At 32.5% G+C, this 21,952-nt stretch overlaps 1 protein-coding gene across 2 annotated transcripts in view; it reads left to right on the forward strand.

The window, feature by feature from the left end:
- Positions 1-275: 275 nt before the first annotated feature.
- Positions 276-21,952, forward strand: part of LOC145259178 (ATP synthase mitochondrial F1 complex assembly factor 1-like) — a 51,744-nt gene continuing 30,067 nt past the window's right edge. The window contains exons 1-4 of one of the 2 annotated variants that reach the window (XM_080116935.1): positions 276-357; positions 7,735-7,993; positions 14,269-14,401; positions 21,061-21,123. In XM_080116935.1, the coding sequence (XP_079973061.1) occupies positions 7,779-7,993; positions 14,269-14,401; positions 21,061-21,123 (411 nt within the window). In that variant the 5' untranslated portion in view covers positions 276-357; positions 7,735-7,778. The other variant, XM_080116936.1, reaches the window with a different exon arrangement.

Genomic DNA, 21,952 nt, shown 5'->3' on the forward strand with positions numbered 1-21,952 from the left:
GTAAAAATAAAGAGATAGAAACATAATAGTTGACGAAATAGAAATTATTGTAAAGAAAATGCTATGGCGAGTAAACTTTTATATAAGATAAAAAAATAAGTTAAACAATTTTTTTCATCTATGGAAATGAGCGAGATATTCCAACAATCTATAGTAAAATCGAATCAAATTCTCTTTATAACGTGCTTAATCTATAGTAAACAAAGAAAGTTGTTTTTTTTTTTTGTTTTTTTTTTTTGTTTTTTTTTTTTCAAATATACATTTTTTGAGTAATGAGCGATTTTAACTTTGGTCAGAATATCTTTCAGAGGGAACATGTTTTCATTATACACCGGCGGTTATACCACCTTCAACCCGGTAAGGTCAACAACGTTTTCACGTGTTGTTTTGCATCATTGTTTTGAGTGTTCAGTTTTTTCTTTATTAGTTCCTTCCATTTAAATTGGTAAATGATTATATTAAATTTGAAAAATGTTAATTTGATAATAATTATCGATAATTTCATTCCCTAATAATCACTTCTTTCCTCGTAATCTTCGACTTGTGAATGAAGAAAACAAATCTAACCTTGCCTCCTCTACAAAAGAGGAGGTAATGTCTGGGAGGATGATCTCATGACAACAAAACAAGTACTACTACACTACCTCACTCAATCAACGAAGGTAGCAATACCTGACAGGGTGGTATCGTGACGAACGAACACATTGTAGTACAAATATAGGTATTACTTTATTTTAAGGCCCGTCTCACGTTCGTATAAAACAAAATATTTTTTTTGTAGATTTCGGTGTGCTAAAAACGAATCTGTAAATCGTTTTCGTCGCAAAAAAAAAAATAGTTTTCATGTTATGAAGAAATTACTTTTTCAAAAAATGGATGATCACTTCCATGTAAATTTAACTTAAAATGAGCGCCCACTTTCTGGCCACTTGAGAGGAGGCTAAAAAGTTTTTTTTTTTTGCTGTTTCATTTGTATGGTATGAACCCCTGAACTGTGGGACTATTTTCCATTTCACAGCCTAGTCTTTGTTTACGCTATGCGCGAGCATAAATGAAGGCTGTTAAATGTCCACTCGTGTACCAAACTGCCTTGTCACAGTGTTGTTGTACTGGCGAAAATTTAAAATTAGATGAAAAACAAGTAGTTTTCAAAATGCGCATATTTTGTAATTTTTTAGAATTTTTTTTTTTTATTACATTTTCACCCCAAACAAGGCACATTGCCACTGTGGTGTAGGGGGTTACTATCAGGGGCAGCAGCTACTGGGGCAGTGGGGTGGGGCACTATGTTGGGATTTGGACAGCAAGATGTCGGTTCACGTTACACTTGAACTTCTGCATGTCAGTACAGTTGGGGAAGCAGGGACCTGGAGTGGAATTCCAGAGTCTAGCGCCCTAGCGGTTCTGGGGAAGTTGCACTTCATTCTCTCTAAAGAATTATTTTCGCCTTTCGGATTATCTTGAGAGAATCTTCATGCAAATATTATGCGCGTTTTTTTTTATTTTTTACATATCCAACATTTTGTCACTTGTTTTTCTTGCCAATTTATGACTACAATAAATTCCGGTTTCACTCTGTAACCAGCAAATTCTTGCATTGCTACAAATATAATTTGCTGATTTCTTTCTGTCCCCCGATGAGAACTTTTTCGGCGGATATTAAAACTAAAATCTTTCAATCATTATTTTTGTAATTTAAATAAAATAAACTTTTTTTTTACAAGTTTTTTTTTTCTTCACATTTTTTTTTTTTTTTTTTTTTGACATCGTAACTAATTTTTTTTTTTCTTTTAATAACACAATAAGTCATAACTCATCATTTTTATAACATAAACATTCGGTTAACACAAATTCTACTTTGGTATTTTTGAAACTGAATTATTTACAGTTTGTTTTTATTGCAACAGAGCGTAAAGACTAATCTTTCTAGACTGAGGTAGCATAAAAGAAATTTGCTTAAACTGGAATATAGTCATAAAAAGGTGCTCTATATCCGGAGAATAGCTTCTCTTCGTATCTCTTCTGCCGAAATATCTGGTGGTTTGTCATGTACTTCTTTTCTCATGGGGGGGGGTACATTTTTGTGTTTTCATTCGTTCTTTTATTTTTGAAATTTTTCTTGGGGTAACGATAGAGTTGACATATAATAATGAAAAAATGCTCAATATTCTTAGTATAGCAGGTGTGGCCAAACCAAACTTTATGTCGACCCTGGCAACACTGGGTATCCATGCTAGTATATATATATATATATATATATACATGATGAGTGCAACGTCTTGTCAGACGAGTGCTACTCCCTCAGACACTTTAAGTCCATGAGCCCAAAAATTACTTTTTTTTTTTTTAGTACTACTGGTGAATTCACACGCTGAAGCAGACATAACACTGAAGACGGTTATTGCCATACATACATATATATACATACATGCACACATACATATATATATACACACACACACACACATATATCTATAAACATAAACACATATATACATACATGCACAATACATAATACACATACATACATATACATACACATATATACACACATATATACAACTACAAACACACATATACATACATATACACATACAAATATGTACACATATATGCACATATACATACACATACATTTAACTACTTGTATATATACATATATATATGCATTTATACACATACATACACATATGCATATATACATATACATACAGACACACACAAACATATATAAATATATACATACAAACACACATAAACATATATACACACATATACACATAGATATATATACATATACATACACATGTACATATATAAGCATACATACACATATACATACATACATACACACACAGATATATATAGTGATGGCAGATCAATTATTATATGCTTCCAGCATTTCAAGCCTACATGCGTCACAACTTTTCCATTGCCACAGGAATATTTTTATAGACAAATGCCTGAGAGAGTATCTATACAAAGATGATGTTACAGAGTTTTAGCTTTGTACGACAGCTAAATCTCTCTCTCTCGGTTCAAAACGTTGAGATTCAGCAACAAGCAAGAGCAAGGTAGCCAGCAACAAGTTAAACTGCAGACCAGCTTAATGCGGGTACTGGTGTTACATGATGCAGGGCTGGCCCATTTTCATGTAAGTAAAAAAATAGGGAATTAGTTAAATGTAAATATGAAAGTCAAGGATTCAAACTTGTGAAGCTAGATTTGGAATTCAAAATTCCAATCATAAGTTAAAATGAATACAGAATGTTATTGAAATAAAGAATGTGGAATTGCAATTGTTTAGCTTACATATCTGTATATGGAAAAGGAATGTAATAATGAAATTTGTTTCTGTGAAAATTAAAATAAGGAATTTAATTGTCAATTGAAATTGCAAACATATTTTGTAAAGAGGTTATTTGAAAAATAGGTTACTGAACTCGGGGTCATGTCAAGTTTGGCAACGTGACACATGTCATCCAACGTGCTTTATGAGCACATGTTTTTTTTTTTATATGTGATGACGTGACGAGTTCTCAATATAGGTAGAGTTTTTAGATGCAGTCGGAGAGAAGAGTCAGGGGAAAGAACCGAGAGAGAGAGGTCAGAAACGGCTGCTGATGTCAAACCTTGGAAGCGAAAGGTTAGAGAAGAAAAAGCCATGTAAAGAAACTTTGAATTCCTCAAGCGAAATCATGGACCGGTCATGAAATAAAGGACGTCGTCATCTTTGTGTATCTGCATCTTCGTGTTGTTATTCAACAGAAAAGGTATTGTCCATTTATATTATAAGAACTTTGTGAAAATCATCATCTTAAAAATAGGTAAGAAATATATGTATCAATATTTATAGAAACACTCCCGTTCATACAGAACTGTCTCTCTCTCTTTATATATACCTGTTTATGTCTCCAATATGCTATCTCTTACAACATGAACATCTTAAGACATATGAACACTTAACGCATGAACATTCCTAAGACTGTCTCTATCACTCTAAGACTCTTACAAACAACAACACTAAATAAGAACACGTAACATACGCACGTATTTAGTACCTACTAAAATAACACTAATTACATAATATACACATATTTGGTACCTTCAAATAATAATACCACCCACAATATAACACTGGTCTCCCACTTTATGGTTTTTTAAATCAGAGATTTGCTTCTCCTAGAGGGGGTGCCTTCATCACGACTTACAAGAGCCCTCTCTACCCCACATACACATGGAAATAAACACATGCATGCATACACACAGAATGCATGCAAGCATACATATGCATGTACACACCCATGCAAACATACACACATAGAGGCACACACATAAGCATGTACTTACATATGCATACACACACGTACACATACACATACATGTAAAATACACATGAAGGAGCATTCCAAGTCATATATCCTCAATGATCAGGATGAAGATGATGGGTGCAATTCAATGAGTTTGACATGAATAATAAAAAAAAACAAATAAAAAAAAAACAATCTAAAACAAACAATTTGTAGAAGAGAGTCACTCGTTGAAGAGTTTGTGCAACTTTACAAAGGAATGGATGTAGGAATCAGACGAGAACAAAATCCAACAGATCAGTACTAAAACGCCGGGACTTTAAAAAAAAAATATATATATACATATATATATATATATATATATATATACACACACACAGACACACATATATATATATGATGATTGATGATGATTGAAACGTCTTGTCAGATGAGTGCCACTTCCTCAGACACTTAATGTCCATGAGCCCAAATGCCTGAGGGAGTATCTATACAAAGATCATGTTACAGAGTTTTAGCTTTGCACAACAGCTAAATCTCTCTCTCAGTTCAAAATGTTGAGATCCAGCAACAAGCAAGAGCAAGATAGCCAGCAACTCAAAATTCCAATCATAAGTTAAAATAAATACAGAATGTTATTGAAATAAAGAATGTGGAATTGCAATTGTTTAGCTTACATATCTGTATTAATGTCCATGAGCCCAAATGCCTGAGAGAGTATCTATACAAAGATGATGTTACAGAGTTTTAGCTTTGTACGACAGCTAAGTCTCTCTCTCCGTTCAAAATGTTGAGATCCAACAACTAGCAAGAGCAAGATAGCTAGCAACAAGTTAAACTGCAGACCAGCTTAATCCGTGTACTAGTCTTCCGCTTTATGTTTTTTTTAAATCAGAGATTTGCTTCTCCTAGAAAGGTTGCCTTCACCACGGTTTATGGGAGCCCTCTCCACCCCAACACATATATATATACACACACAAATATACACGGTGCTAGTTGGCCGTTGACCCCGAAAATGTTCATTCGCCCTATATATATATATATATATATATATATATATACACACACACATATATATATATACACACACACACACATATATATATATATACATACGCACACACACACACACATATATATATATATATATATATATATATATATATAAAATAAAATAAAATAAAAATTACAATTAAATTTATCAAAATGATCCAAGATGGTAAAATTAAAGTATATTATAAATATTAAAGAATTAATATTTATAAAGTTATCTCAGCCAGATGTAAAAGCTCGATAAAACCAAATAGGAGATAGAGCTTATAATACGAGCAAACAGTTAATAAAACATGTTAAAAAACACTTTGAAATGAGTTAAAAACCATATTTAATCTGAAAAGGAAACACTAGATAAGTGGATAGTCCACTTATCTAGTGTTTCCTTTTCAGATTAAATATGTTTTTAACTCATTTCAAAGTGTTTTTTAACATGTTTTATTAACTGTTTGCTCATATATATATACTTGATGCTTTACCAGAGCTATCAAGGGTATTTTTTATTGTGACGGCATCACTAGATGGGGTGCCTACTATGGCTTAAGAGAGTCCCATTTACTCCCGAGAGAAGGATTGACTGCACTAGTTTCTCAACCTGGTATTTTACCTCGCAGTACATACAGCACCTCGCCTTCCCAAATGGTCACCCATCTGGTACTGTCTAGACTCGACGTTGCTTAACTTTGGTGATCTGGCGAGAACCGGTGTGTCAACGTGATTGTGCTTCGCTGCTAAATACCCACATTTTCTTATTTTAACCTCCCCATGTTAAGAACAGCTTTCTGAATAAACACCCTTTGCAAGTTGGACAACACGTGCACATTAACCTTTTATTTATTATATATTTGTTTTTGGCCACTTTTTTGTATCTGTGTCTATTGTGAAACAAACCTGGCCAGACCTGAACGAGAATCCCCCACCTATAATTTTTATAGTATGTTTTTAGTATGTAGTATACTTTTCGAGTTTGAGGGTGTTTATTCAGAAAGCCATTCTTAATATGGAAAGGTTAGGGGTGTTTATACTATGCTGAGTTAGGTCATAAAAAAAATACCATCAGCAGAATACAGGTTAAAATTATAGGGTGGGATTCTCATTCGCATCATACGGAAAAGACCTCAGATTATTATCTAGTAAACGCTGAGTTCTGTTAAATCTTTTTTCAGTGATGTAAATTATTTAAAGTGATAATGGGTTCCCCAAATAATTTATTTTGGTTCATGTGAATTTTCCGCGCCCCCCCCTTACAATTTTTTTTCCTTTTCGTCTTTTTTCAACTATTTCTGCAGATTATTATTATTAAGCTATCAGATTATAAAAAAAATTGAAAAAAAGAATCAATACTTAAAGATTTCGAAGGTGGGTTCAATTTCACATGTAACGTTCTAGTAAATCGAACTCCCATTTCTTAAAAACTAATTTTTGATAGCCTCGTTTTGACATTGGGTTCAGTTCCCCGACCCCCCAACCACCATTATTAATTTGCGATTTTTTTACTTTGCCAAAAGGAAAAAAAAATCACAAAAATATGAAGCAAAGATAACTCCAGGAACAGCCACTTCATCGCATGATTCTACTGATTTCTATTCATCTATGTCTGGTGCGAGGAACTCAAAAGTATCTCAGGTTATTGCAACTGTGCCTAGTCATCATTTTCTGTTCAGAGGGATGTTTACGTACATTGTTATAAGGCAGGGTTATAATGATGTTGTTATCATGTCCTAGTGATCTATAAGTTCATCTCCAACAGTATTATTTGATTTGATTATTTAAAAATCATTGGCTGAAATCATATTGAGAACAAAGATTACTGATGCCAAAGAGCAATGTATTCTACAAGCAATGTATCCTATGAATATAAAAAATGTATCCTATGAATATAAAAAATTATTCACCCTATAGAATAATATTTGACAAATTTATTCAACATTAAATAGCCGATAGATGTTGATAGGCCATAAACCAAACTACAAGTGTTTTGCATTGCAGAGCCACTATGATCATACATTCTAACATGCATTATCATAGTAGCCCCACCTGAAGAGGCTACCATGATAATTGTAGGATAATATAATTTATATAAAAAAACTACAATAATTTTTTTTGTCACTTTTTTATAGAAAATCAAAATAAACTTTTTTTTTGCACAAGAATGACGCAGTTGGAACAAATGCCTTCATCTTATCCATAGTAATTCCAGTTGACAGTACTTTTTTGTTTCTTAATTTTCTACACTAAATAACCAGTTTACATAACAAAATGAGAATCTATTCACTGTAATTATTGAATCTATTCATGGTACTATTTCTACAGCACAATTATATTATTTTGATCCAGAATTCTTACATCTGTTTTGAATATTTTCTTTCAGATCTGAAATCATTGAACACCACTCATCTTCTCACCTTCTGAAGCATGTCGCTGTCTCTAAAGTCATGCGTGCGCAGTTTATATCGTGCCCTGATTTATAATAAAAAGGGCCTTTTATATCCATCATATGCTGCCTCAGGACTGCGGTCTTTGATTACAAGTTCTGCAAGTTACCAAAAGGAACCAACTGCACGGACCGTTGATGTTACCAAAAATCCTTACTTCCAAAAATATGTTAGAAAGCTTCAAGAACTAAGATTGTAAGTGTTTATTTTTGTAGGCTTCAACTTTGTGACTTTTGTTATGCAAGCTACAAGATAGCTGTGATAAAAATAGAGCAAAACCATGGAATCATAGTAATATGTCATCTGGCCACAAGTCTGATCATTCCAGGTTGGGTCACCGTGTGTACAGAGGATGACGTTGAAAGTCCCAAATCACCACTGACAGTATCTGAATGCATTAGATGTGCACAGTAGTGCAACCTTCTATTGCGATATCAAACTCTTTTATGGTTTTCAGTTATTTTAAATAAAATAATTTCTTTTTGACTCCCACTTTCTGTTTAGCAGAAGTCTTACCAAGTCTTGCTGATGTATAACCAGGGAGAGTTCCTTTTGACTAACATTTGTGTAATTCCAGTTTAATTTTAAAACTCTACATTGATTGAATTGGAATTTTGAATTGAAATATATATGAAATACGTTTGAAAGCCAGATTAGAACGCAATATTATGAAAATAAACAAGTATTTACTTGTTTAAAATGAATATACTTTGGAGTAATATTTTATATTTTTTAAGTTTTTTCCTTGTCATGATGTAGAAAAAAAATGTTAATGAAGAGTCTGTGGTTATCTGCAGTGTTTTTGAAATGCCAGAAGAATGTAATTTTAAACAAATAAATACTTGTTTATTGCGTGGTAATTCAGTTTTCAAATGTATTTCATACATATTTCAATTTAAAATACTAGAAAATATATTTTGATTAAAACATTTTATTAAAAATTAAACTAATCTGTAAGAAGAATCATTTCAAAATAAAGACTTGTTTGTTTTTTATGTAGCATTTGAAAATTTACCTAGAATTACATAATTTACCTAGAATTACATAATTTACCTAGAATTACAAAATTTACCTAGAATTACAAAATTTACCTAGAATTACATAATTATTAATCAGAAAGGAATTCTTCATCGCTAAACATCGGTGATTCTTCCCCTAAAGAGAAAGTGAGAGTCAAAAATAAACTTCTTTATTTAAAATAACCAGATTTTCTTTGCTGTATTTTTTGTTTCGAGACTGATCAAAAATATTAATCAATTGTTTTTAGATGGCATTAGGAATGTTTAGTTTTTATTTTATTTTGAAAAAATACTCTGCATTTTTAACAACAACCAACAAAACAAAAAGGAGGTGAAAAAATGGATATGCAACAAATACACATTACTAAAGAATTTACTCTTCTACCTACATGAATAAGTTTTTATTTAACTTATTTTAAAGCGTTTATTTACTTCCAAACAAAAGTAGTGTTATTCCTGTTGAGTGAGAAAAAAACATGGCAGTCTCATTAGTCATGTCGACCCTTGATTATCTCTCAAAAATCGAAAATTAAACAAATTACTGATAGAAGCACATTCAATAAACGTCACCAACACTGAAAATGAAATGTTCTACAAGGATTTTGAGTGATTATCAAGTATAACATGGCTGTAATGAGACCACCATTATCTTTTTCATTCTAACTCTACAAACCTTACACTATTTTTGTTTCAAAGTAAATAAACACTTTAAAATAAGTTAAAACAAAAAAAAACTTATCCAGGTTATGTATTTATTTTTTTTTCATCTTTTTGTTTATTTGGCTTTTGTTAAAAATGACAAAAATAGTTTTATTTATCGATGTTGCCTGGTAGTTATGTTACTTTCATTCTGATTTGCTTTTTTTGTTTTTCTAAAAAGTTTCTTAACTGAGGCGCATGAATATGATTTTGCTGGGTCTTTTTTTGATTTTTATGTTTCTACGTGTTTTGATATATTTATTTGTCTACGTACAAACAAAATATTATATCAAAATACAAAGGGAGATAACTCAACATGATTCATATATATATATATATATATATATATATATATATATGTGTGTGTGTGTGTATACAAGTTGTTTAAAAAAATCCTAAGCCTCACCCAAAAGGAGTTAGAGGAACAAGGCACTATTTTCACTATCCTTTATTTTATAATGAAGGGCAAAGTGTATTTATTTGTATGTATATATCTCAATATATCTCATCACAGGACAGGTATCAGTAAAAACTGGATAAATTCTTTTCAAATATTTAGGAGAATTGAAAAACAATGGCTAATGTCCTGTAAGGGTGGCTGCATGTGTAATTGTGAAGCAAAGATTGCATAATCACCTACCACAACTCTCCTGAGTTGGCACTGCATACAGCACCTGGTATTTCCAAATGGTCACCCATTTTAGTACTGACCAAGTTCAACATCACTTAACTTCAATAATCTAACAGGACCAGTGTGTCGACGATGTGATTATGCCATATATTATAATGAAATCTTTTCTTTTTTTGTCAGTTCTTACATGTTTTTTCTTTCCTATTTTTTGTATTTTTAGCTTGAAACGTTATCTTTTTTCTTATTTCTATTCTTTTTATATGAATAATTTTATTTTTTATATGAATAAATGAATTGCCACTTATCAAGTCCTAAAGACCACTCAAGGATAAGGGTTAATAAGTTTGTCAGGAGGACAGTAATATAACGTCACTGATACAGACATTATTTTGGTTTGTGTGCAGAATTCCTTCATATACTAAAAAACAAAGAAAGATCTGTATGATGTACATACCCATGATTAATTTTACGCTTACATTGGATTATATTTTCTAATCATTTTTAATCCTTTCTTATTCATGCAGTGTTACCAGATCAGGCTGTCTGAATGTACTGGCTTCATGGCCTAAAATGCACCAAACATTGATGTTATTGCTTTTTTACTTTTCCTTTATAAAACTCAGTCATGTTCTGCAAAGTCGAAACAAAAACAACAATTTTCCTCTACAAAACAACCAAACCAAACATCATGAATAAATAGATATAAAGAATTAGAAACATAAAACCTTTTTTCCAAAATTATTGGATTTGTTATTAATAACTCAAAAAGGGTTGATATGTCATAAAACCTTTTTTCCAAAATTATTGGATTTGTTATTAATAACTCAAAAAGGGTTGATATGTCATAAAACCTTTTTTCCAAAATTATTGGATTTGTTATTAATAACTCAAAAAGGGTTGATATGCCATAAAATCAACCAAATCCTATTCATGCAATTAGATTCATGTAGAATCCAACAAAATCATTTAAAAAAATCACAGTTTTAGGTTTTGCATGAATTTTCAATCAAAACTTGTCAATTATTGGTGATTAACAATGGTTGCTTTTGAAGTTGGTCACATTAGGCTCTGAAAATTATCACAATAAAATCAAAATGTATGTAATCATCTTTATACATCAGTAAACTGTATGACTACTTTTTTATATATTAACTAGCAGGCTGCCCGGTCATAAATTATGCATAAATATTATATTTTAATTCATACAAAACCGAGACATGTACATGTAAGTATTGTTTTTTCTAAACAGTTCACTTCTTGTAAGTAAAAAAAAAAAATACTCAAGCTGAGATCGAAACCAAAACCTAAAGACAGTGAATCAAGTACGATAACTATTAGGCCAGCTTGCCACGATTTTAAAAAGTGTTTTCAAACCTATTTATTCTTAACATAAGAAAGTTTTCATATGAATATTTGTGCATGTGCAGTCGTGAAACAGTTGACAAACAGATAAAAATCTGATGACCCCCAAGTACAAATTTTTCAATTTTTACTTCTTAGCAGCCTTTTTTTTTTTGGATTAAAACTGATTAAAAAGTTTTCCACATGCCTGAATACCCTATATACCAAATTTAAAATCTATAGATCAAAAATTTGTTGAGTATATAGGTTGAGAAGTGTCCTCACACACACATTCTCACTTTTATAGATATATAGATACATATTAATGTTAAATAAAATTGTTTCTTGGTCCCTCCTGTAAGTACCCAATGTCTTACTAGAAAGAATTTTAGCTGAAAAGATATTGAGGGAAACAAATACCAACAATAATCATCTGATTTCATACAAAATGAATGAATGATGCTGTAGAATAACAGCAGCACCAACACCTCTCTGTGCTCCAATGATTTCATCAAAGTCACAAAACTTCCTAATTTTATGTACTCAACTTTATGGCATACATATAAAAACATTAACGTCTGCAATGGTTGTCCATACTCTGTTTGCTGGTTGCTCTTGTACTTTTTCAGTGATCATCTTTGATGTAGGAAATGCCTTTAATCAAAGCTTCTTACTAATACTTTCACAAAACTCAACACAAATCTGATAAAATAAGTGATTTCTTCAATGTGATTTTTGTTTCAAATCACGAGCCAATGTGGAGAGGAGAAAAACAGAGAGAGAAAGCGATATTGAAATCACTAATTAATTACAGGATCCCATAAGTAAATTGGGACTAATTCTTAATTTGCATAACTTTCTAACTATTCCTCTAATGATGATATTTTTTTTCCTGATAACCTTGAAGATATTTCAATAAGACTTGGTCGGTTTTCCTTAAATATGGCACAACAGATGACCATATGTGAATTGAGATGTGTTAGGAACTCTCCTTCAGACATAATTAAGAGTACTGGCTATGCAAAGATGACAGTTTATCAAGTCCTGGCCAAGTTTAATGCCAAGGATAATGGTCAACAGTAAAGTTGCCACAGCTGCCACAATGATTGAAATCAAACCAAGACTTTTCTCGCACGATTGAAAAGATTGATAAAAGCAAACCCGATTCAGTCAATATCAAAATTGGCCAAAAAAACGCGATGTTAGTCACAGACCCATCAGCAGAGCAATCAATGAAGACCTTGGAATGAGTTCTTATATGAGGAGACTCTGCAATCTCCACAATGCCAGTTCCAGATATACTGATTATGGATGAGGTTGCCAGCCACTACAACACACGAGTTATTACCTGTGACCCATCAGATGTTAGTCTTGTGATGAATTCTGTTTCTGTGATGGTTTTGCAACTGAGGCAACTGATGGAAGGGTGATGTCTCCTCATTTCATCGAAGCTGATCCTAAAAATCAACATGGTGGAATATTTGAAGATTCTGAAGATGTTTTGCCCTGGATTTTGAAGATATTACAATGTTATCAAAGTAATGCTTGTTCAAGACTCCACATAAGTGTATGGAGCAAAACAAGTCTAGACTTACCTGAAGGAGAATCTTCCCATGTTTGTCGCAAAGGACATTCGGCATAGTAGCTCTCCAGATCTGAATGTTTGTGACTATTGGCTATTTAGCACGATTGAAAGAAAATCTAACATTAATCCACACCCTTGTGTTAACTCTATGAAATCAGCATTTGAAGAACATTCCAGAATTTTGATGTTGATGAAGTGAAAAGGAGTTCAAAATTTTGCCAAAGGATCTCCAAAATTATTGAATCACAAAGGTGGATTATTTGAATAATTATGTTAAATAGATTGTAAGGATTACACAAATGTTAAAATGATCATTTTTATCTCTTTTATCTTTTAAAACAAGGAATTGCAAAAGAAATAAGAAAATGTCCCGATTTACCTGAAGGACCTTGTCAATCCATGTCATACATCTGATGTCATGTGTGCTTCCTCTATCACCTTCTCTCCTTGAGCTATGTGATGTCATATCTGTTTTTAATATATTCCCATCATTTAATTTTCAACCTGAGATGGTGAGCTGACCTCTGCTGACTGCTCAGCTGTTCTATTTTCTGTTATTCTCTACTAAGTAAATCATACATTAGAGGATCTGCCATGTTCCATATCTGAAATGGATAACCTCAACAGCTTTGTCGTCCAAATATACTTCCTCCACATCTGAATTCTAATCTACCCCCATTATCTTAGACTTCTTGCACACAAACTGGTTATCATTTCTCAACCTGTAATTTCACCACACTTCTATTGATTTGTGCGAATTCCCTTTCCTGAGATGAATTCAAAATGTATCCGTCTGGATGAAAAAAATTCAATTTGTTTTTAATGTCTGTAAAACAAAGGAATGTAATTGAACCCTTTATTTAATTCACATGGACCCATGGTGTAATGGATAAAGGTGCTAAATTATTATCCATTTTAAGTGACAGTCTTCTGGAGGTCAAAGTTTCAGTTTTCAGTACAGATGATATTAAGAATACAATTAAGACTTCTACCCAGTCACGATAATAATCTACCTCAGTTGTTTTATTCTGTTCAAAATTTTGTATAGATTTCCTGAATTCAACATAAAGATCTCTGAGTTCGACAAGATGCACCTAAAGAAGGTCAAAGGTTAGATTAGTCGAAACGTGAGAATAACATCCAAGATGAAAACAGTGGTTTGAATAATCCAAATGATCCATCTTTTATTTTTCAGTTCAAATCCTGAACTTTATGAGCAAAGACTGAAAGAACTTGAGAAAAAACTGAACCCAAAAGTAGAACCAGCACCATTGAAGACAGAAACTGAAAAGAAGAAACCATTGCAGAAAAAATCAGTTTCAAAATTGGTAAGAATTTTTTTTTACTAATTTTACTGCATGTGTCGATTGTATTACCAGCATAGATTTGATTGCCCATGTTCAAGTTCTGTTAGAGCTGTTATATTTTAACTTACTGATGTTTGAATAAACCATTATACATCCGTGTCGTTGTCATGAACACACGTTTTTGCTTGTCTGCAGATAAAAAACCATTCAGACGCCGATGTTTATAAAAAACGGTTTATTAAAAAGAGAAAAAACAGTCAAAGGAAACATCAGAAGGATGGATTACTTTCATATACGTGAGAGCGAGAGAAAGACAGTGATATAGATACATCCAGTCACACTGCACGCATTGCTTCCACTTTGAGGACAGCGCTCTGGAATGGCTTTCCTGTTTGAAGCATTGCCAAACAAAAAGACAGAAAATCTATGATCAGAAGTCATGCAAATTTTTTTTTTTTTTTTTGCTAGGGAGGAGGTCACCGCTTATCAAGGTTCAAAGGCCACTCAAGGATAAGTGTCTGTGTTTTCATCTTGGGTCACCTCTAAAAATGTCACTCAAATTTTTCTATTTAAACATGGCTATCATTATTTAACAGAACATTTGCATCATCATCATCATCATCTTCTTCTTCTTCTTTCCCTTAATCAGAGGGCTGGCGTTTTCTGACAGCCTGCAATTTTAGTCTCTAAGCTTGATAGTCTTGAGGATTGATTCTCAATTGACTACAACATGGTCGTTTTCAAGTTCAGTATAAACAAATTCTTGTTGAGCCATCCTCTTAAATAATCAAATTCTGTCTTGCATCATTACCTCAAGATGTTCTCAGTCCTGGATATGGCCTTAAACTATATTCGATCGTTAGGTCTCAGCTTGCGGGCTTTGGGGAGTGTGGAGCCACCCTTTAATTGCCGTTGCTCCCAGGTTCACTCTGACCCGAAGTGGTAGTACTTGTTAGGGTCCCAACTATGGGTTAAATAGAAACCAACTTGAAAAAAACTATATATTCTATTAAAAAATTTTTTTTCAAAATCACTGGATTCGGCAGTAAATAACCTGAAAAGGGTTGATATGCTGTAAAACAAAAACAACCAACCAACCAACCAATCAAGATGTTCTCTCATCATTCATTTGACAAACTAATTAGCCTTCATCGTTGAGTGGCTTTTTATGACGAGATCCCTGGCGACACCAAATGATCTTGCTTTTCAAATAGAGGAAGAGAAGATGGGAGAGGATGAGGTATGGTTAGGGGGGCCATGCTGACACTTGGTCAAGGAAAAACAGATGTTTATGAAAAATGTCCAGAAGAAATAAAATATTTCAATGGGAAATAAATAGTTATCGCTTATTACATCAGTGCCGGGGTGGGGTTTTTAAGAGAAAGACAAACGAGAATTGGCATCTATCAACAACGGAAAGATTGTTTTTAAAATCTCTGTTGAGCGAGATGAAGAATTTGGGTGAGGGGTCGCCGCCAGGCATTGTTCGACCTGGGGTGACTAATAACTTCTAATTACATGATAAGTTAACATCTCAGTGCAATGAGGGTTAAAAATTGGTAGAGATAAAGCCGAGAGGAGGAGTAGAAATTAGGGAAACAGAGAGAGGGAGGAAATTCAAAAGAAGAAAAAGGGAGTACAAATTAATAGGGAACGAAGAGAAAGAGAGAAAGGGAAGAGGAAAGAAAGAATAAGTCCAGAAAGGTGGAAGGGGAATTTCTGATTTGATAAAAACGATTGGCTTTTTAGAGTTAGAGTCCTTTTTACTGACTGGCATTCGAGGCGTCCACATCGCTCTCACCCCGCCTGGGGGGGGGGGCCGAAACCCTCACAAGAGCTAAGTTGAAAAGCTCTTGTTCTTAGTTGGGAAATTAATTAGAGGAACTTGTTATGCAACCTGCATCATGAAGCTCGGATCAAAGAACTCAACTATAAACAAGTGTAAAACGATTTATGAATAATTATTTTGTTTCGTTATATAAAAATGTCCCAGAGTTTTTCCTTGTTTCTCGATTGCCGGCCTGAATGAAGATGCAGTTTATTTCAGGTATTCCCTGATGCCAGATGATGAAAGAGACAGACTGGATCCAGCACGAAGCCAGAGTGACGACCGAAATCGACAATGTTGCCACCCGGACTTAGGGTCATGCACCTTTCGCGTGCCCTGAGCAGCAGAAAGAGATTTTCCAGTGACCAGTGAGAGTCTGGTCACCCTTGAGGGGTCCACCACTAGACAAGTAAGAATGTAGCCTTGCTGGGTTGCATCTATGCTCCTGTGAGCTGGGAGCGACGAACACGGCCAGAAGTACATCACAAGTATGCTCCCGTGAACCAGGATAGCGACGGATGCGGCCCGGCCCTCAGACGAGAGAGGGTGTTAGGGTTATATTTTGGCCTTGATAAGCATTGACCTCTTAGTACATAAAACAAATTCTGTTCAATATCCTAGTTGATGATTTGCATCCAAATTTTTTGGAGTTGTTTCGCTTTCTTTCAACTCTTAAGGTTTACTGCATTTTCTTATCAAGAAGTTGCTCCTCTCAATGTGGTTAAACCAATGATAAAGATATAAGTCTATTTCTTCTCTCTTGAGCTATGAGTGAAATAGTAGGGTAGACTGGACTCTAAAGCCTTGGTAATGGCAACTTGTCTAAGAGAATGAAATCTCTGATACAGCATGTGCAACCAAGTAGATCATCGTTAATTAAAAACGCATTTATCCTTTGTTTTGTTTTAATTAAAAACACATCCTTTGTTTTGTTTTAATTAAAAACGCATTTAACCTTTGTTTTATTTTAATTAAAAACGCATTTATTCTTTGTTTTGTTTTAATTAAAAACACATTTATCCTTTGTTTTGTGTTAATTAAAAACACATTTATCCTTTGTTTTGTTTTAATTAAAAACGCATTTATCCTTTGTTTTGTTTTAATTAAAAACACATTTATCCTTTGTTTTGTTTTAATTAAAAACACATTTATCCTTTGTTTTGTTTTAATTAAAAACACATTTATCCTTTGTTTTGTTTTAATTAAAAACACATTTATCCTTTGTTTTGTTTTAATTAAAAACACATTTATCCTTTGTTTTGTTTTAATTAAAAACGCATTTATCCTTTGTTTTATTTTAATTAAAAACGCATTTAACCTTTGTTTTGTTTTAATTAAAAACACATTTATCCTTTATTTTGTTTTAATTAAAAACGCATTTATCCTTTGTTTTGTTTTAATTAAAAACGCATTTATCCTTTGTTTTGTTTTAATTAAAAACACATTTATCCTTTGTTTTGTTTTAATTAAAAACGCATTTATCCTTTGTTTTGTTTTAATTAAAAACACATTTATCCTTTGTTTTGTTTTAATTAAAAACACATTTATCCTTTGTTTTGTTTTAATTAAAAACACATTTATCCTTTGTTTTGTTTTAATTAAAAACACATTTATCCTTTGTTTTGTTTTAATTAAAAACGGATACAAAAAATATTTAATAACTGTGCATATATTTTTACCTTAATAACAATTTTTTATTTTATGGTTTTTTATTTTATTTTAGAAAAACTATTTTATGCTAGTGCAGTGTCGAACCCAAACACTATAATAGATTAAAAAGACAAGCTATTTTGGTTTGTTCAGTGGCTGAGTAGATAAGGCGTTCATATTTTATGCCATTGGAATTCTCATACTAGAAAAATTTTTTCTCTCTAGCATTCCAATTATTTCCTAACCAATATCAATCATCATCATACACTTGAATGATATTTTTTTTGATTATCTTATTATGATGTAAACAAAAAAACTTATTTCATTTGAGATGATTTGAAGAGAAAGCTTTGAGAAAGCCAACATTGATGTTAATTAATAAATCTAGTTGTATTTAAAAAACAAAGCCCTGTAACAAGATTTTTTTTGTAAAATTTTCTGAGGAATTGAATGATGTTAATTATTATTCAATTGAAAAATTTAATTTTAAAATAAATTTATCTGCGGCATATTTTGATTTGATCTTCTCATTCATAAGGACCATTTTCATTCTGAGCAAAGTATTCATCTGTTAAAGTAAAAGGACTACTTTCATTTTACTAGTAAAAACTAAATGGAAATGTGTTGAATGGATGTTGTTGACAGAATTTGGGATTACAAATAATGGAAAAAGGTTCTGCCAAGCTCCAACCTCTGTCACATTGCCATAATGTAGTATCCCTGTGTCTGTTTTATATGTAGTTTAATAGAATCTGCTTTGATGAACTCATAGCACTAATGCCCCCTTTACATACAAACTCCTGACTTCCTGACAAGCAGCAAAATTCCACTCCTTTACAGTTGAAGCCCTAGATGCTAGAAAGCCTTCTACTCTAATAGTTTCTTCTCTCAAACTGCTAGACTTTGGAATTCCCTCCCTGTGTCCTACTTCCTTGACCTGCAAAAGTTTAAATGTAATGTGAATAGACATCTCATTGTTCAACTCCCTACAAACATTTTTTAGACATGGTCCCAAGTACATACAAGTGACATTATACCTTGTTTCAGTTAAAAAAAAAAGAATTTTCAAAGAATGGTGAGTCCATGTTTTTTGCCAGGGGTTGGGTATGTATTCTTTTGATTTAATGCCTATGACTTTCCTTTTATATATATACTAGCATAGATACCCGGCGTTATATATATATATAAAGTTGCTGTCTGTTTGTTTGTTCACAAACTTATCCGAAAGTTTTTGAGATAGACACGCACTACCATATATATTCTGGAACTAGCTTAATCATAACTACTTGGATAAGTATATTTCATTTGGATCAAAGAGAATACAATAATAATAATAATGTTAGAACTTCATTTGTATCAGATGTGAAAATGTAATGTTTTAAAAATTAAAAAGAAATTTTTTTTTTATTAATATTCAATTCAAATAAGTCACATTACTACTGAGACATAAGGGATCACTGTGAATTACGGCCCAGAGTAATAAGAGCATTCTAACTGAGAAGTTGTGCAGTGAGGTGTTTATTCACATTACATTTAAATTTCTGCATGTTGGTACAATCAGAACTGTAAGGGAATCCAAGTGCAAGCAGTTTGAGGAAAGAAGTTATAAGAGTAGAAAGTTTTCCAGTATCTGAGATTTCTAGAGTGAAGAAGTGGGATTTTGGTGATTGTGAGATTAGTTGGGAGTATTTACGTTGAGGAGGCACAAGCAACACCTTGTTCATTGGAATAAAACTTTATTTTTGAACATGAAAATTATAAAATTAAAATAATAATAGAAATGGTAATATGGGATTTGAGGCTCAGAGCAGAGGTGCATGAGTGTCTTTATTAATTTCTGAGAAACACCGGGTGTGCCTTAAAATGATTAGCAAAATTTATTTCAATTAATGTCACTGTATTGACTCTGATTAATTCTGATGATATTCTTAGGTCCTACCTCCAACATTCGATGTTATAAAATGTACAAAATAAGTTGTTTTACTATTTATCTATGATTAAATAAGCTGCTGCTGCTGCTGTTTTGCTATTTAAACAACCTTGGCTCATTGTTAAAATGGGCTTCAGGCAATCTGGGCTTTTCAGCACAAAATATCGTAAATATTTCTTGCAGTATTATAGAAATAAACAATAAAACAAATTTAGTCACAATTTTCAACCGAAAGTTTATTTTGGGCAAATATCTGTTAAGGTCCATACGTAAAAAGATATTTTTAAAAAATTAACTTAATTTTAAAGAAAATATTTCCTCTTGAATCTGAAAAAAAATGTTTGGACTAAATCTTATGCGCAACTTTTATTTTAAAATTTGAAATTTTTAACATAAATCTACGTGACAGTAAACAAAGTAAATAGGAACACAATTATACACATAGAAATCAACAATTTCTGCATACAAGGATGGAATATTGTTGCCATATCTGGGCAGGAGCTGCTAAAAACAGCCTATCCTGCCTTGACAGAGTACAAAATAGACTTTGTAGCTTAGTGGGGGATGCCCTTTTCTCTACCCTGCAACCTCTCTCCCACACGAAGAGACGTTGCGAGCCTATCCTTGTTTTATCGTTATTTCCATGGCAGGTGCTCGTCTGAACTCCAATCTCTGGTCCCCCCTCGCCAATCTTTCACGAAAAACACCCGTCTAGCTGAATCCACTGTGAAAAATTTCCCCCACTCTATATCTGTGCCTAAATCAAAACGCGGATTCCATGAACAAAGCTTCTTTCTTAGAACTGCACGCCTGTGGAACTCTGTTCCGTCTGCCTGCTTCCCACCTGACTACAACTTGGATGTCTTCAAGTCCAACGTTAACAAATTCCTAATGAACCGCCCCCTTAAGTAAACACTTCATCAAATCTCCACACTAACGTAATGTACTTACAATAACCCTTATCCCTGAGTGGCTTCCGGGCCTTGATAAGTGGTGATCACTGTGTAAAAAAAAAAAAAAAAAGAAAAAAACAAATATTATTGTAACCTAAAAAAAATCATCTTTTACTGCATGAGAGAAAAATCCTTACAAATTTTTTTTTTCAATTTAGTGAGCCTCTTATGGGAGAGATGGATTTTCTCCACATTTAAAAAATAAAAATACAAATTTTTCTTATTCTATCCTTGGCAATGACTTGTTTTGTTGTTTTTTGGGGTTTTTTTATTGTTTTTTTTTATAGTTTGTTTTATAAAATATTTATTTCTTTTTCAGTGTCTCAATGATATTGTAAAATTAGATCTTCTTCGTGAACGTACTCCTGAAGAAATCGAAAAGGTGAGTGATTTTTTTCATTGTTGGCATTCTGCAATTTATTGTGTTATCTCCACTACACAAAGTTTATAATTAGAATTCTTTCTTGTAAGATTTCCTTTGGAAGCACATTTTTCTTAGCTTTTTAAAACAAGATTTACTTAAATACAGAGTGATCCTTGTTCCCACTTCCCAAAATGCCAGCCATGAAATCATTAGTAAAATTCACAATCCGTTCTGCAATACAACCATATTTTGTACAAAGAAATGGTTCTTGTCCAGAATTTCCTCTAGATAAAAAAATAAAAATAAAAAAAATATGTATGATGTATTGACCCATGACAAAAATGGAAATATCACATTAAAAAATTGCGTAAATTGATCAAGTAGTTTTATTTTTATAAAGAAAATCATTTTTAAGGAAGTAATAGGAATTCATAAATCTTACAAGTTGTAATTATTGAGTTATCTCCCTTTGTATTTTTTGTTCTTTTGTTTTTTTTTGTTAGAGTGTTTTCAAAATGGACACGATAGCTGCTCTTCTGTTACTCATAAAATTTGATCTTCTTACTTAAAAAATAAAATACTTTATCACTTTACGTAATTTTTGAAAAATGATATTTTCGTTTTGTCATAAGTATATACATCATACAGACTTTCTTTATTTTTGTTTTTTAATAGAGAGAAAATTCTGGAACCAAAGAAACTTCAGTCTATGCTTAACTTGTCCCTCAAGTTTTAATCACGAATGTTCAACAGTCTATTTTTTCAAGATAACGCCACAAATAAAAACCCGGGAAGGGGTGTGTGGGGGGGTTAAGGTTCGGTAAGTATGAAGCCCATTCAGAACTCG

The sequence above is a fragment of the Euprymna scolopes genome, chromosome 34 (genome assembly GCF_053919585.1).
Source record: "Euprymna scolopes isolate OS-2025 chromosome 34, ASM5391958v1, whole genome shotgun sequence".
In the NCBI taxonomy this organism is placed as follows: domain Eukaryota; kingdom Metazoa; phylum Mollusca; class Cephalopoda; order Sepiida; family Sepiolidae; genus Euprymna; species Euprymna scolopes.